The sequence below is a fragment of the Natrix helvetica genome (assembly GCF_964273705.1).
Source record: "Natrix helvetica genome assembly, chromosome: 8".
NCBI lineage: Eukaryota > Metazoa > Chordata > Lepidosauria > Squamata > Natricidae > Natrix > Natrix helvetica.
This window is the reverse complement of record NC_138559.1, coordinates 8,356,601-8,370,654: the sequence shown is the minus strand read 5'-3', so window position 1 is coordinate 8,370,654 and position 14,054 is coordinate 8,356,601. Positions and strand designations below refer to the sequence as shown.

Genomic DNA, 14,054 nt, shown 5'->3' with positions numbered 1-14,054 from the left:
TTTGTCTGAAAATTCATATCTTCCATGCTGTCTCTGCTCACACACACACCCACTCTGTTTTTATAACTTGCCTCAGATTGAAAGGAAGTAAGAAGCTTTCGACCCAATCGTAGTACGCTAAGTCCCTTTGTTTCGTGCCAGGATAATTCTTATCTCAAGGCCAATGTTTCTTAATCTTGGCAACTTTAAGAAGTGTGGACTTCAACTCTCAGGATTCCCCAGCCAGCTGAACAAATGTGGTGGCTGGGAAATTACAGGAGTTGAAGGTCCACATATCTTAAATTTGTTACGGGTGAGAAAAGCCATGGTGGTGCAGTGGTTGGAATGTAGTACTGCAGGCTAATTCTGCTGACTGCTGACTGCCAGTAGTTTGACAGTTCGATCGTGACTGGCTCAAGGTTGACTCAGCCTTACATCCTTCCGAGGTGGGTAAAATGAGGACCCAGATTGTTGGGGAAAATAGGCTGACTCTGTAAACCGCTTAGAGGGCTGTAAAGCACTGTGAAGCGGTATATACACCTAAGTGCTATTGCTATTGCCTGCCCTCCCTCCCTTCCTTCTTTCCTTCCTTCCTTCCCAGATCAGAATGCAGCATTGCAGGCTAACTCTGTCCACAGCCAGGGGTTTAATTCTCACACAGGCTCAAGGTTGACTCAGTCTTCCATCCTTCCGAGGTGGGTAAAATGAGGACCCAGATTGTTGGGGGCAAGAGGCTGACTCTGTAAACCGCTTAGAGAGGGCTGCAAAGCACTGTGAAGCGGTATATAAGTCTAAGTGCTGTTCTATTACTACTGCAGTGTAGTCCTTGTTTCTCCTAAGGTTTGGGGCAATCTTCTTCAAACTTACGACCTCCCAGGTGTTTTGACTGAAGTTCCATGAATTTCCTGCTGGAAAATTCTGAACATCACAATCCTGGCACATTTAGAGGATGCTCAGATTGAGAAGTTATAGCTGTTCCATTTTTTCTTATATCTCTCAGCAACGGTTGGGAGTTAATCTTCCCCACCATTATGGATTGCCCTGCTGGTTTGCATCTTGTGCTATGACTAATGGAACAGGTGTGGCATATTTGTTTCGGCTTTGGCATAGCACTCTCAGCTAAGGTTTCTTCAAGCCAGATTTGCCAAGTTAACCACCGTTGGCTGGGTTCCCATAATCAGCTAAGCCATGGAATCGTAGTTTATACACTGTGCCAACGATGCTATTTCTGACCCCCATGACTGGAGTCACAAATCACAGTAAGCTAGAAGCCATGGTTTCCAACTATTAATGAATGGACCTACACAACAGATTACCATATTTTTTGGAGTATAAGACGCACCTTTTCCCCTCAAAAAAGAGGTGCAAAATCTTTTTTTTAAATTTACCTCTTCAAAATCTTGGTGCGACTTATACTCCGGTGCGTCTTATACTCCGAAAAGTACGGTAAGTCCAAACTAAATACAGAGCATTATGAATGATCATGATGTGTAAACCAAATGTGTATGTCGTTAAAGCAAAAATAAACAAATTATGATAGAACTAGTGAGTGCAAATGTTGTGGTGTCATTTTGCACAGACCGAGATTTTGGTTGAGATCGCAGTTGGAAGCTGTAGCGAGCCTTCATCCAAGACAGGGCTGTCATTTTCTCTCCAGCCCACAAGATTCTTTTGCTAGGAGCTCCGAATGGAATTTTCTACCGAGAGGTGAACGAGAAGAGCTTTGACTAGCTTGGCAGTTCCTGCACTTGAGTGTTTGTGGGATTTGTGCAGGACATCCTGGAATGCTTGTACATTTCTTGTGTCTCCAGGGATTCCAAATTTGGTTGGGCCAAAGATTTGTCAGAGAGGTCTACTCAGCTGGGCGTTGAGCCAAGTGTGACCTTTCGGGCTAATGCAGAGAACAGATCCTGTTCAACATCCTTTAAACGAGGTCCTCTTCTGGAATGGTCTCAAAGTATGGATATGCTGCACGCAAGAGGAGTTTCAGATATTTCTTTCTCAATCTTGCTTGAAGCTCCCTTGATCAGCTCCAAAGCAAAGATTGAGAAAGGACCATAGAGTAGATGTGCTGCCTTAGTTGGTCTAATACAGGGGTGTCCAAACTTGGGAACTTTAAGACTTGTGGACTTCAACTCCCAGAATTCTGCTGCCAGTATGGCTGGCTGGTGAATTCTGGGAGTTGAAGTCCACAGATCTTAAAGTTCCCAAGTTTGGACACCCCTGGTCTAATAGAATAGAATGCAACGGAACAGAATAGAACAGAACAACAGAGTTGAAAGGGACCTTGGAGGTCTTCTAGTCCAACCCTCTGCTTAGGCAGGAAACCCTACACTATTTCAGACAAGTGGTTATCCAACATCTTCTTAAAAACTTTCAGTGTTGGAGCATCATAACTTCTGGAGGCAAGTTGTTCCACTGATTAATTGTTCTAACTGTCAGGAAATGCCTCCTTCGTTCTAGGTTGCTTCTCTCCTGGATGAGTTTCCACCCATCGCTTCTTGTTCTACCCTGCTTTGGAAAATAGTTTGACTCCTTCTTCTTTGTGGCAGCCCCTGAGATATTGGAACACTACTATCATGTCTCCCCTAGTCCTTCTTTTCATTAAACTAGGGAATGGGGATTTTGCAGTATCCTTCTCCCAGGAGTGGGGAGGGAATGGGGATTTTGCAGTATCCTTCTCCCAGGAGTGGGGAGGGAATGGGGATTTTGCAGTATCCTTCCCCTGCCATGCCCACCAAGTCACGCCCACCGAACTGGTAGTAAAAAAATTTGAATTTCACTAGTGGTCTGGGATACCTTCTCACTGCTGCTCTGGTTTGTCCAGACTCTGCCTGATAGTACTACTTTTATTATAAGGAAAAATAATGTAATCTTTTAAATCTGAATGCGTCTGTCCACTCACCCACCCCAATCTGAGAATTACGGAAGGTTTTATCTGAGATGCTTTCTTGGGTTGCAGTTCTGGCCCAAACTCAGGTTTCCTTTATCTGGCTGTTTTCTTGGATGTAATTCTCTCATTCCTCAAGTTAATTCTTTCTGCCCCTTCCTTGAGTTGGTAAATTAAACAAAGGCAGTTTTAAAAAAAAACTTTCTAAATTGGTTGGTTGTAGCCTTTTTATTTTTCTGTTAGGGATGGCAAGGGCTTCGTTACATACCTGGGGTGATTTGAGAAATTGTGCTTTTCCTGCCACCTCCCTTCCCTTGTGCCTTAGTTGTTTGGAGGACAAACAACGGTATTTTAACCAGCAGTTTTGCATAAAAGTTTCAGTCTGCTTCTGCTTACACAATTATTTGTCTAGAAAACCAGCAAAGAGAGAAGAGACCATACTTTTAAAAAAACGTTTTGTATTTCCTGCTCACTGTTGTCTCCAAAATACTCTTTGTGTGTAAGAGAGAAGTTAGAGGCTCGCGAGTGAGTTAGTTCTGATTCACCCCAGGCTACTTGACCTGGCGATTAATTTTTTCCCTTTCTGACTTGAAGGCTGATCTTGGACACTGTATTAAGGAACAGGGCAGCTTTGTGTGAATTCCAGTCTAGTGTCTTCTTGATGTGCTACAGCTCCCAGAATTGCAAGCCAGAGGCCATGCACATATGGGCACCACATTCTCCGTTCCAGATATAAATGCAATGGCCTGCTAGGCTCGCCTTACGTTACTGGGGAATGTAGAGGAGAGAAAAACTTGCATGGAGGGGGAAAAATGCATGTTGCCAGGAGGTATAAGTAGTTCTCCGAAAGGAGCTCTTGTTTTATGCTTTGCAAATTTAGTTCTGGATGTTTTGGGAGGGAGTCGGTCAGCAAGAATTAGCATTTATAATGAAATATAGCATTGCAAAGCCAGGGTGCATAAAAGTCGATGATTTCTTTAAAAAAATAAAAACATGGATTTTTTAAAAAATTAAATCAGATTTTTTTTTATTTAAATCTGTTTTTTTTTTAATTTTACCAAATTTACTTTAATGAAATGCTTTTGGAATAAAAATCTATCTAAAATATAGTTTTCTAGTGAACATACATTAATAATTTAGTTTATTCAGCATGAAATGGAGCTTAATGATGTAGCATGAGGCTGTGTATTCTGCGATATAGGGACTGTCGGTGAGTCTACAGCAGATCAGAGGAGCCGCTGCGGGACAGAGACGACAGCTGCTCGCTCTTTAAAAATTATAATTCAAATCGAGTTGATTTAAATCAAGCCTTTTTACTAGTGATTTAAATAAAGGATTTAAACCGACTTGATGTAAATCAAATGCACCTTGTGCAAAGCCATTAATACGTTCAAGTGGAGGGACTCTTTTATATATATGTTACTGTGAAAGTCCGAAATCTGGTGAATGTCGACATTCACATAGTCGCTTGGTGTATGTCCTTATCCTCTCGACACCCTTACACTAATACCCTTACCCTAATACCTCGGCTCCTCGCTTCCTTTTAAGCGTCTTCTATTCGCGGACTTCTTTTTTTTTTAAACCTGCGATCCTGCGCGGTTAGAACGAGTAGTTTCCAGGACCGCGAATTGAAAAGCAAAAGTAAAGCGTTACGCTGACTCGTTATATATGTCACCGTGAAAGACCGAAATTGGTATGTGTCGACATTCACCGGTGAATGTCGACATTCACCAACATTCACCGGTGAATGTCGACATTCACCAATTTCAGTCTTTCACGGTGACATATATATATAAATATAAATATAAATATAAATATAAATATTTTTGAGGTGCAGGAGGCAACGGGGGGAAACTAATATATGTATGTATGTATGTATGTATGTATGTATGTATGTATGTATATATATATATATATATATATATATATATATATATATATATATATATATATATATATATATATATATATATATATATATATTGTTTTTACATTTAAAACAATGCAATGCCACGGAGTCGGGGTGATCATATATTCACATTATGTACAGCTAGTTTCAACCATTAACAGTTATTCTACTTAATACATTGTCTGTCCTTCTGTTCGATCACAATATATACATTTGTTCCATCTTAATTTATACCAATCATAAAATCTATTCCATACCTCAAAATATTCTGATTCCCCTTTATTTTTAAGTTCCAAAGTGAGCCTATCTGCTTCTGCACAGGCCAACACTTTTCTGATTATATCTAGCTCTGATGGTGTATTTTCTTTTTTCCAATGCTGTGCATAGGTTATGCGCGCTGCAGTCAGTATATATATATATAATTAGATAGAGTGTATCTTTCTTAAACCCCTCCGGTATTATGCCTAGGAGAAAAGTTTCTGGTTTAAACATAATTTGTTCTCCCACCATTTGTTCTAACCATGATTGAATCATTTTCCAATATTTTTTTGCCTCATTGCACGTCCACCCAAGGGGAGGGACTCTTGAAGGAGTCTAAAGGTTGATTTATGGCAACTGGGCCAAACTTTCTTAACAAGATTGGATGATTGAGTCTTGGGTGGTTGAGCTTGGATGATGGAGTCCTCATTGACATACTCTTGAAGGAGTTAATTTAGCCCATGCTACTAATTAACCCTGAGAAATAGTACAGATCCTTGTCTGGATACTGGAGGAGGGATGTCTTCGTTTTGGATGTTGAAGAAGGACATGTTTGACTTTTAAAAAAGAGTGTGAATTTTCTGTTTCCCTTGGTTATAATAATAATTGTCAACTTTAATGACTTTAAGACGTGTGGATTTCTATTCCCAGAATTCCCAGGGAGTTGAAGCTCACATGTCATAAAGTCGCTAATGTTGCACCACCCTGGGCTATTGGGAAATACGATATTGCCCTTACATTCTAAGATTCCGCCTTGGTGTGATGAAGAAAATAGGAATGTAGTTTCCAACCAACACATTTCAATTGCAGCTTTCTTTGCTTTGTGTGCTACACACAGGTGATAGAGCATGGAAAAGCAGCCCTAGGTGACCTTCGACCTGGAGACGTCATCATTTCCATCAATGGGGAGAATACCTCTGAGATGCTCAACGTGGAGGCACAGAACAAGATAAAGCAGAGCCCTGGGAAGCTGCAATTGCAAGTGGACAGGTGAGTTTATCAGAAGTGAAAGACTAAATCACTTACCCGTATAAGACGCTCCGGAGTATAAGATGCACCTTAGTTTTTGGGGAAGAAAATGAGAAAAAAACAATTCTGCCTCTGCCATCGGTATTCATCTGGCTAGTGTCCTTAGCAAACAGCCTGGCCAGCTTCAGCCACATTATCGCAGCCTGATTCAGCATAAACAGCTGATTGGCGGGTGGTCCGGCCTCCCAGAATACCCCAATCAGCTGTTTCCAGAGGTGAACTTTAACAACAGGTTTGCTGGTTATGAGCACATCTGCCGATCACTGCCCAAAAGCACGATGCACAGAGCAGAGGTGGTATTCATCAGGTTCTGACAGTTCTGGAAAACCAGTGGTGGAAATTTTGAGTATTTTTGAGAACCAGTAAATACCACCTCTAGCTGGCCCCACCCCCACCTATTCTCTGCCTCTCGAATCCCAGCTGATCAGGACGGAATTGGGATTTTGCAGTATCCTTCCCCTGCCCACCAAGCCACACCCACCAAGTCATACCATGCCCACCAAGCCACACCCACAGAACCGGTAGTAAAAAAATTTGAATCCCACCACTGGCGCAGAGGCCAAAAACGGGGCTGCGGAGATGGCGATGTGCTCTGGCAATCCCCGCATCCTTGAATGGGTCTGAAACAGAGAATTCAGAGGCTGAAAATGCAAGGCACAGAAGGGAGGGGGTAACTGTGGCAATCCTTGCAGCCTGGAACAGGTCTAAAACACAATGCGCGGAGGCCAAAGGGTGGGGGCCGGCGGGTGGGCGGGATTACATCCGATGTATAAGACGTGCCCAATATTTTACCCTCTTTTGAGGGGGGAGGGGAAAGTGTGTCTTATACTCCAAAAATATGGTACTTAGCTACATGCTCCGGTGTTCTTTCTCACAGGGGACTTTAGGAACAACTCAACCTTAAGAGGTATCATTTGTGCAATATGATGTTACGTTGTGATTAATTAGCCATTTCCAATGGAAAAGAAGCTTGGCTTGTGATCTCCCTGGCGTTCCCATTGCTGTGGTTGAAATCCAGTGAATGGCAGGCAGGCCTCAGCAGGCTTCAAAACCTCACTGAAGTTTTCTGGGCTTGGATACTGAGCTATCAGGCTTGATTAGTTCTTGGATGAGAGACACCAAGAAATCTCAAAAGGTGGGGGCTAGATTGGGAAATGAAGTGAGAGAACGTCCTGGAGACAAGCCAGCCTCAATCATTTTGAAGTAAGAGGGATCTTAGAGTCCTAGTGGACAACCATTTAAATAGGAGCCAGCCGTGTGCAGCAGATGCCAAAAAAGCCAACACAGTTCTAGACTACATAAATAGAGGGATAGAATCAAGATCACGTGAAGTGTTAATACCACTTTATAATGCCTTGGTAAGGACATACTTGGAATCCTGCATTCAGTTTTGGTTGCCACGATGTAGAAAAGATGGGGAGACTCTAGAAAGAGTGCAGAGAAGAGCAACAAATATGATTAGGGGACTGGAGTCTAAAACATATAAAGAACGGTTGCAGGAACTGGGTAGGTCTAGTTTAATGAAAAGAAGGTCTAGGGGAGACATGATAGCAGTCTTCCAATATCTCAGGGGTTGCACAAAAAAGAGGGAGTTGAGCTATTCTCCAAAGCACCTGAGGGCAGAACAAGAAGCAATGGGTGGAAACTAATCAAGGAGAGAAACAACTTAGAACTGAGGAGAAATTTTCTTACAGTTAGAATAGTTAATCAGTGGAACAGCTTGCTTCCAGAAGCTGTGAATGCCTCAACACTGGAAGTCTTTAAGAAGATGTTGAGTAGCTATTTGTCTGAAATGGTACAGGGTTTCCAGCCTAGGCAGGGGGTTGGACTAGAAGACCTCCAAGGTCCTTCCAACTCTGCCATTGTATTGTATTGTATTTTGGTACTGTTGGCTGAGAAACTGCGATGAACTTGTCCATATCGTCACCAGGAGCAACTCAACTCAAGGGTTCCTCTGCCATTATTTTTACTTAGGAGATGGGCAGTGGTCCGGACCGGTTCAGCTGAACCAGTAGTGGTTTGGCAGCCTGGGTTGGTGGAACTGGCAGTGACCCAGGCCTGCCACGCCTCCAAACTAGTTCTCCGGGCAATGCCATAGGCGCCGCCATCTTGTTTCTTGCTTCTGCGCATGCACAGAAGATTTTTTATTGCACTGTACATCAAGCGCAAGCGCGGTGTGGCCATGAGTGAACTGGCAGTAGTGACTGCCGGAACCCTCCCCTGGAGATGGGACATGGTCTGTCCAATGGCTGAACCATGGCCAGGAAACCTGCATGTCCCTTTGGATGCAGGTAGACACAAGAGATTTTTTTTTGTTTTGGGCTAATTGCAGTAGCGTAAAGGTGAAATTTTTAGTTGCTTGAGGCAAACTCTCTTGTTGTCGGGGTTCCAAGTAATAGATCCATTGCAAGCAAAAACTCTGAGGCAGGTAGATTCCTCAAAGAATAGCAATATGAAATATTATATTGGCACATACTGTATTTCCCTGAAAATAAGACAGGGTCATATTTTCTTTTGACCCCCAAAATAAGCACTTGGCCTTATTTTCAGGGAGGTCTTATTATTTTTGGGGTGCAGGAGGCGGCGAGCATGGGCACCTCATGGCTGCTGCTGTGTTGCAATATTTTCAGGGAGGGCTTCTTTTCGGGGGAGGGCTTATTTTAGCGCATAGGCTCAAAAGCCCAATTGGGCTTATTATTTGGGCAGGTCTTATTTTCAGGGAAGCAGGGTATCTGGTGACAACCGACTCTGAAGAATCCTTCGGTTTTCACCTAATTAAAAGTGAAAGATTTCCCCTCAATACCAAACAATCAGTCACATGGCCCAATCAAGGCAGCATCCGCTGGTCTGGTGACATCACTCCTCCTTCCTCCGACCAGAGAACGTCCTTGGTTCCCAAGAGAAAGTATTTTGTTTTGACTACACAGTCCCAGCTATCTCTAATCCCCTTCTGACAGCACTGAAGCTCCAAGATGGCTGCAGCCAGGCCAGCTTCAGGGTTGATACTTGTATTTCAAGTAGAGCTGTGTACGTGCAAGAAGTACCTCCTAAAACCCAATTTTTTCCTATGTTGGAAGGACTCTTAGTGGTTAAGATGTTGGACAGAGACTGGAGAAATCCTTTTTAGGCCTTCACCTGATCCTAGAATTGAGAGGATGGTGGAAGCAGTTTTCTTATCCATCAGTCTAGCATTTAAAATAATCGTTGTGTTAATAAAATGAAGTGAAATCCCTCCATGACGTGTCTTGAGCTCATAAGGAAAATGTGAGATGTATAAGTGTAGTATTAAATAAAACATATCCCTTGGAAGGAAAAATAATAGCTAGAGTCAGAAGTTCTGGAGATGAATCAACCAAGAGCATGATGCATCCTCAGTTAACTTCTATAAGGCTTTTCAATGTATGTGTCAGCCTCTGTTTCGCTGTTTGCTTTCGGCTGCCATTGAAACGGGGAGGGGGGGCTGGTATTTGGGAGGGGAAGCTTTAGTACAGGAGAGATTGTAAAGTGGGAGTTTTGGTCTCACCATTACTGCGCATACTAGAGATTAGCGCTTGGTGTCGGTCAAGGCCAACCGTCCTGAACACCTACCTGATGATGCTCCTTGAAGATGGAACTCACATGACTCCTAAGGGATTTACAGATTGGACAGTGGGATGAGGGTTACCAGGGGGAGGGGGTTGGTCACATATTGATATGTATGATTTCGCGCACTTTTGCCTCAGATCTTGCTTTGCTTAACTGCTATCTTTTCATAACCAGCAGAAGTACTCTTAATTCTGCAAAATGGAGTTAAGTGGTTTCTTTCTTGGTTACTGAGGGAGGCCAGCTTGACATTAAGCAAGGTCTCACTTTCGCACTCATCCTGGAGCTAACACCTTCCGAGGGGAGTGTAAATAAAACCAAAACCTTCAAAGGAATGTCTTACCCAGGCAGCGACCAGGAGACGACATGGGGGCGGCTGCATCCTCGTGTCCCTTGGAGACGGAGCGGATCTGAATTTGGAGGAACGATCCGTCCGCCCCTGGTGGTCATTGGGAGTGGGACAGAAGTATGACCCTGAGGAAATTCCGGCTGGAGTTTCCACAAGGCAACATCGGCGGCTGGTAGCTGTTTGGCAGGACGCCGATGAGGAGAACCTTATGATGTCCCAGGCTATGAAACTCTTTCAAGAGGCTTGAGAGAGGCGAATTTACATGAGAGCGGTCCTGAAAGAGAAGACGATCTCCCAGACCTAGAGGAGAGAACTGCAGAAGCCCTGTTCCACCCAAGGGGAGCCCTGGGGCAGACAGTGGAGCTTATCAGGATGGGGAAGCCCCGGCGGCAGCAGCCGCAGCCGCGAGAGCCCTTCCAAGAGGAGGAGCCCCCCCCCCCACAGACGCCGGATGGCAAAAGTTCCTCCGCTAGCTGTGAAATTTGGAGGTGACCCAAAGGAACTAGGATTTTTCCTGGTCCAAGTCTGGAATTTCATGCAACAGTTCGGACAGGATCTCCCCACAGAAGAAGCCAAGGTAAGAGTGGTTACCATGGCGCTGGAGAACAAGGCAGTGGCATGGATGGTTGCCCTGCACAACAATAACTCCCCCCTGCTGAGAGACTATAATAGGTTTATGGCCGCCCTGAGGAAACGCTTTGATGACCCGCTCACAGAGCGGAAGGCCAGAACCAGAATGAAAACCCTTACCCAGGGGAAGAACCCAGTGGCTGATTACATACAAGAGTTTCGTGAATTGTACGTTTACATGCGGGGTTGGTCGGAAGAAGCTTTAATGGACAATTTTATGGATGGCTTAAACAAAGATATATACCAAAACTGTGTAAACAGCCCCCCCCCCCCCCCGTAACTTGCAACGCTGGTACGAATTGGCAGCAGACGTGGAGATCGATCTACCCAGAGACAAGTACCACGAAGACAGTGAGAAAGAGAAAGATACTCCTCCCAACCCTCCTAAAGAAACTCCGAAAGGAGGGAAAAATTGGTCTACAAGCAAGCCCCGGTCTACCACCTGCTTCCTTTGCGGGCAGCAAATTGCCGCTCCAAGATTGGCCCAAAGCCCTCTGCCGGGAAGGAGAGGAAGCCAGACAAATAACCCGGGAAGAGAAGGGACACCGCCATGAACGGGGTGGAACCTGTTGCGCAATTCCCTCCCATCCCAAGAGAAGAAGAACTGTCCTCCTCATCGGGGGAAAGTGAAACTGAATCCGATGACGATTGTCTGGTAAGTTCCCGATCGGGCCCCATGACCATCCCAGTAGAACTTAAAGTGCCCTCTACTGGCGCCCAAGCAAAAATGCTGGCCCTTTTAGACTCGGGATGCACACGTTGCATTGTTAGCCCGGAAGTGGTGGAAAAAATGGGCTTGAAACTGAGAACTTTGAAAGTCCCCATTGCTTTTTGCCAGCTTGATGGGTCTATAGCTGGGGGTGGGGCTGCCCATTTTGTGACTGAACCTATAGACATGTGGATGGGAGATCACCAGGAAACATTAAGTTTCATTGTGGCCCCGGGGATGGACCTACCTCTCATACTGGGCTTACCCTGGTTGCGTAAATGGAACCCACACATCAACTGGAAGAAAGGGTGGTTACGCATCTGATCTGCTAAACCCCCTGAGGGAGATGGGAGGGTTTCCAATATTGCCAATGCTGAACCTAACCTAGCGGCCACGATGCAGGAAAAAATTGAGGGGGAGGAGAAAATCCCAACGGAATATTGGGACCTAAAGGACGTTTTCAGTGAAAACTCCTCTGATAAATTACCCCTCACCATGCGACGGATTGCAGCATTGAGATCCTCCCAGGAGTAAAACTTCCAAAGCCCCAGATTTACTCAATGACCCCACGTGAGATGGAGGAATTACGGAAGTTTATTGACCAGAATTTGAAAAGGGGGTTTATTGAACCTGCTAGGCCACGTGTGGCTGCCCCTGTGTTGTTTAGAGAAAAGAAAGATGGCTCCTTTCATGGCTGTGTTAATTACAAAAATCTTAATTCTGTGTGCGTGGAAAATGTATACGCCCTCCTTCTGATGAAGGATATGTTGGCCAAATTGGGTAAAGGGAAGATCTTCATGAAATTGGACCTAAGAGAGGCCTACTACAGGGTCAGAATCAAAGAGGGGGATGAGTGGAAAACTGCTTTCAACTGCCCACTCGGGTGTTTTCAATTCAGAGTACTCCCGTTTGACCTACTGTCTTCATGCAATTAATAAATGAAGTTTTACATGAACACCTGTACAAGGGCGTGATGGTCTACTTTGACGATATCCTTATCTACATGGAAACACATGATGAACACTTGACTTTAGTTCGATCAGTACTCAAGAAACTCCGGGCCGCAGAACTTTATGCCAAATTGTCTAAATGTGAATTTCATCAAGAGAAAATTGATAACTTGGGCTACCGCATCTCCCACAACGGCATCGAGATGGACCCAGCAAAAAGTCTAGCTGTCCCGGTGATTACTAGAAGCCAACTCATGTGCAAACTCAAGGAGGGTCTTGAGTCTGATGACTGGTTCAAGGAACATTCAAACGAATGCACTATGAAAGATGGACTGGCTTGGGTGGGAGCTAAATTATATGTTCCTGCTGACCTGAAAACGATTGTTCTTCAACGGGCCCACGATTCGAGAATGGCAGGCCATTTTGGATTTGTAAAGACTTTACATTTGGTTAAGAGACAATTTTTGTGGCCTTCATTGAAAAAATACATTGAGTCCTACATAGCCAGTTGTCCCGTTTGTGCTGCCACAAAGCGCCCACCGAAAAACCCCAGGGCCTTCTCCAAGGTGTGGCCTGCCCTGAGGCCCCATGGAAGGAGATATCGATGGACTTCATTGTCGAATTGCCAGAGAGTTTAGGAAACACCGTGATTTAGGTAATTACTGACCTGTTTTCCAAACAAGTTCATTTTGTACCCTGTTCCAAAATCCCTTCAACTAAATCGTTAGCTAAGTTGTTTATTTCACATGTATACCGGTTACATAGAGTACTTGAGTGCATAATTTCGGAAAGCGGGGGGGTCCAGTTCACCTCCCTCTTCTGAAAGGAGTTTCTGAAGCTAATTGGCTCTGCCCAGAGCCTAAGCTCCGCCCACCATCCTCAGACTAACGGGGCTTGTGAATGGTCTAATTCTGTTTTGGAACAGTACCTCCGGTGTTTCATCAATTATCAACAAGATAACTGGGCTGAACTGTTACCACGTGCTGAGGTGGCATACAACAACTTGATGCACAGCAGTACCGGCTTGACCCCTTTTAGAGTTGTGTTTGGACAGGACTTTGTACCAATTCCTGATTTGCTTCGTGAAAAACCGCAAATTTTGTCCCTCTCTGAGTGGAGTGACCAGCTTCGCCAAATTTGGCCCATGACCCGCCAGGCGTTGGAGGCTGCTCACTGGACGCACAAAAAACAGGCTGACAAAAAGAGGGTGAAGCAAAGGGAGTACAAAGTAGGAGATCAAGTATTTTTGTCCACCAAGTTTCTACAAACCACCCAGAAATCAAAGAAACCAGGACCGAAGTATGTCGGTCCTTTCCCTATTGTGAAAATCATTAATCCTGTTTCTGTGCGATTGGAGTTACCAAAGCATCTAAGCAGATTTATCCTGTGTTTCATGTCAACCTGTTGAAACCAGAGCACACTTCTTCTTTTCGTGCGCCCCTACCTCCACCCCCTGCCCCTCTTCTTATTGAGGGAGAGCAATACTTTAAGGTTAAAGAAATCTTGCATTCCAGGAAACATAGGAATCGAATTCAATATCTGGTATCCTGAAAACATTTCCCTTCCTCCCAGGCTGAGTGGGTGGATAAATCTCATGTTAGAGCTCCTAGACTCTTACAGAAGTTTTACGCTAAGTACCCTGATAAGCCTTGATCATATTTGCATCATACATGTCTTATGTTGTCTTTTCTACTGTTTTATTTTCTTGCAGGGATGACTTCTTCTCCTGAAGGAGGGCCGGATGTCAGCCTCTGTTTCGCTGTTTGCTT

At 44.4% G+C, this 14,054-nt stretch overlaps 1 protein-coding gene across 2 annotated transcripts in view; it reads left to right on the top strand.

Annotated features, from left to right (window-relative positions):
* The window catches only part of PDLIM2 (PDZ and LIM domain 2), a 91,228-nt gene that overhangs the window by 20,850 nt on the left and 56,324 nt on the right, over nucleotides 1–14,054 (top strand). For both annotated transcript variants that reach the window (XM_081960805.1, XM_081960806.1), the window contains exon 3: nucleotides 5,875–6,026. In XM_081960805.1, coding sequence (XP_081816931.1) covers nucleotides 5,875–6,026 — 152 coding nt within the window. The remainder of the gene's footprint in view (nucleotides 1–5,874; nucleotides 6,027–14,054) is intronic.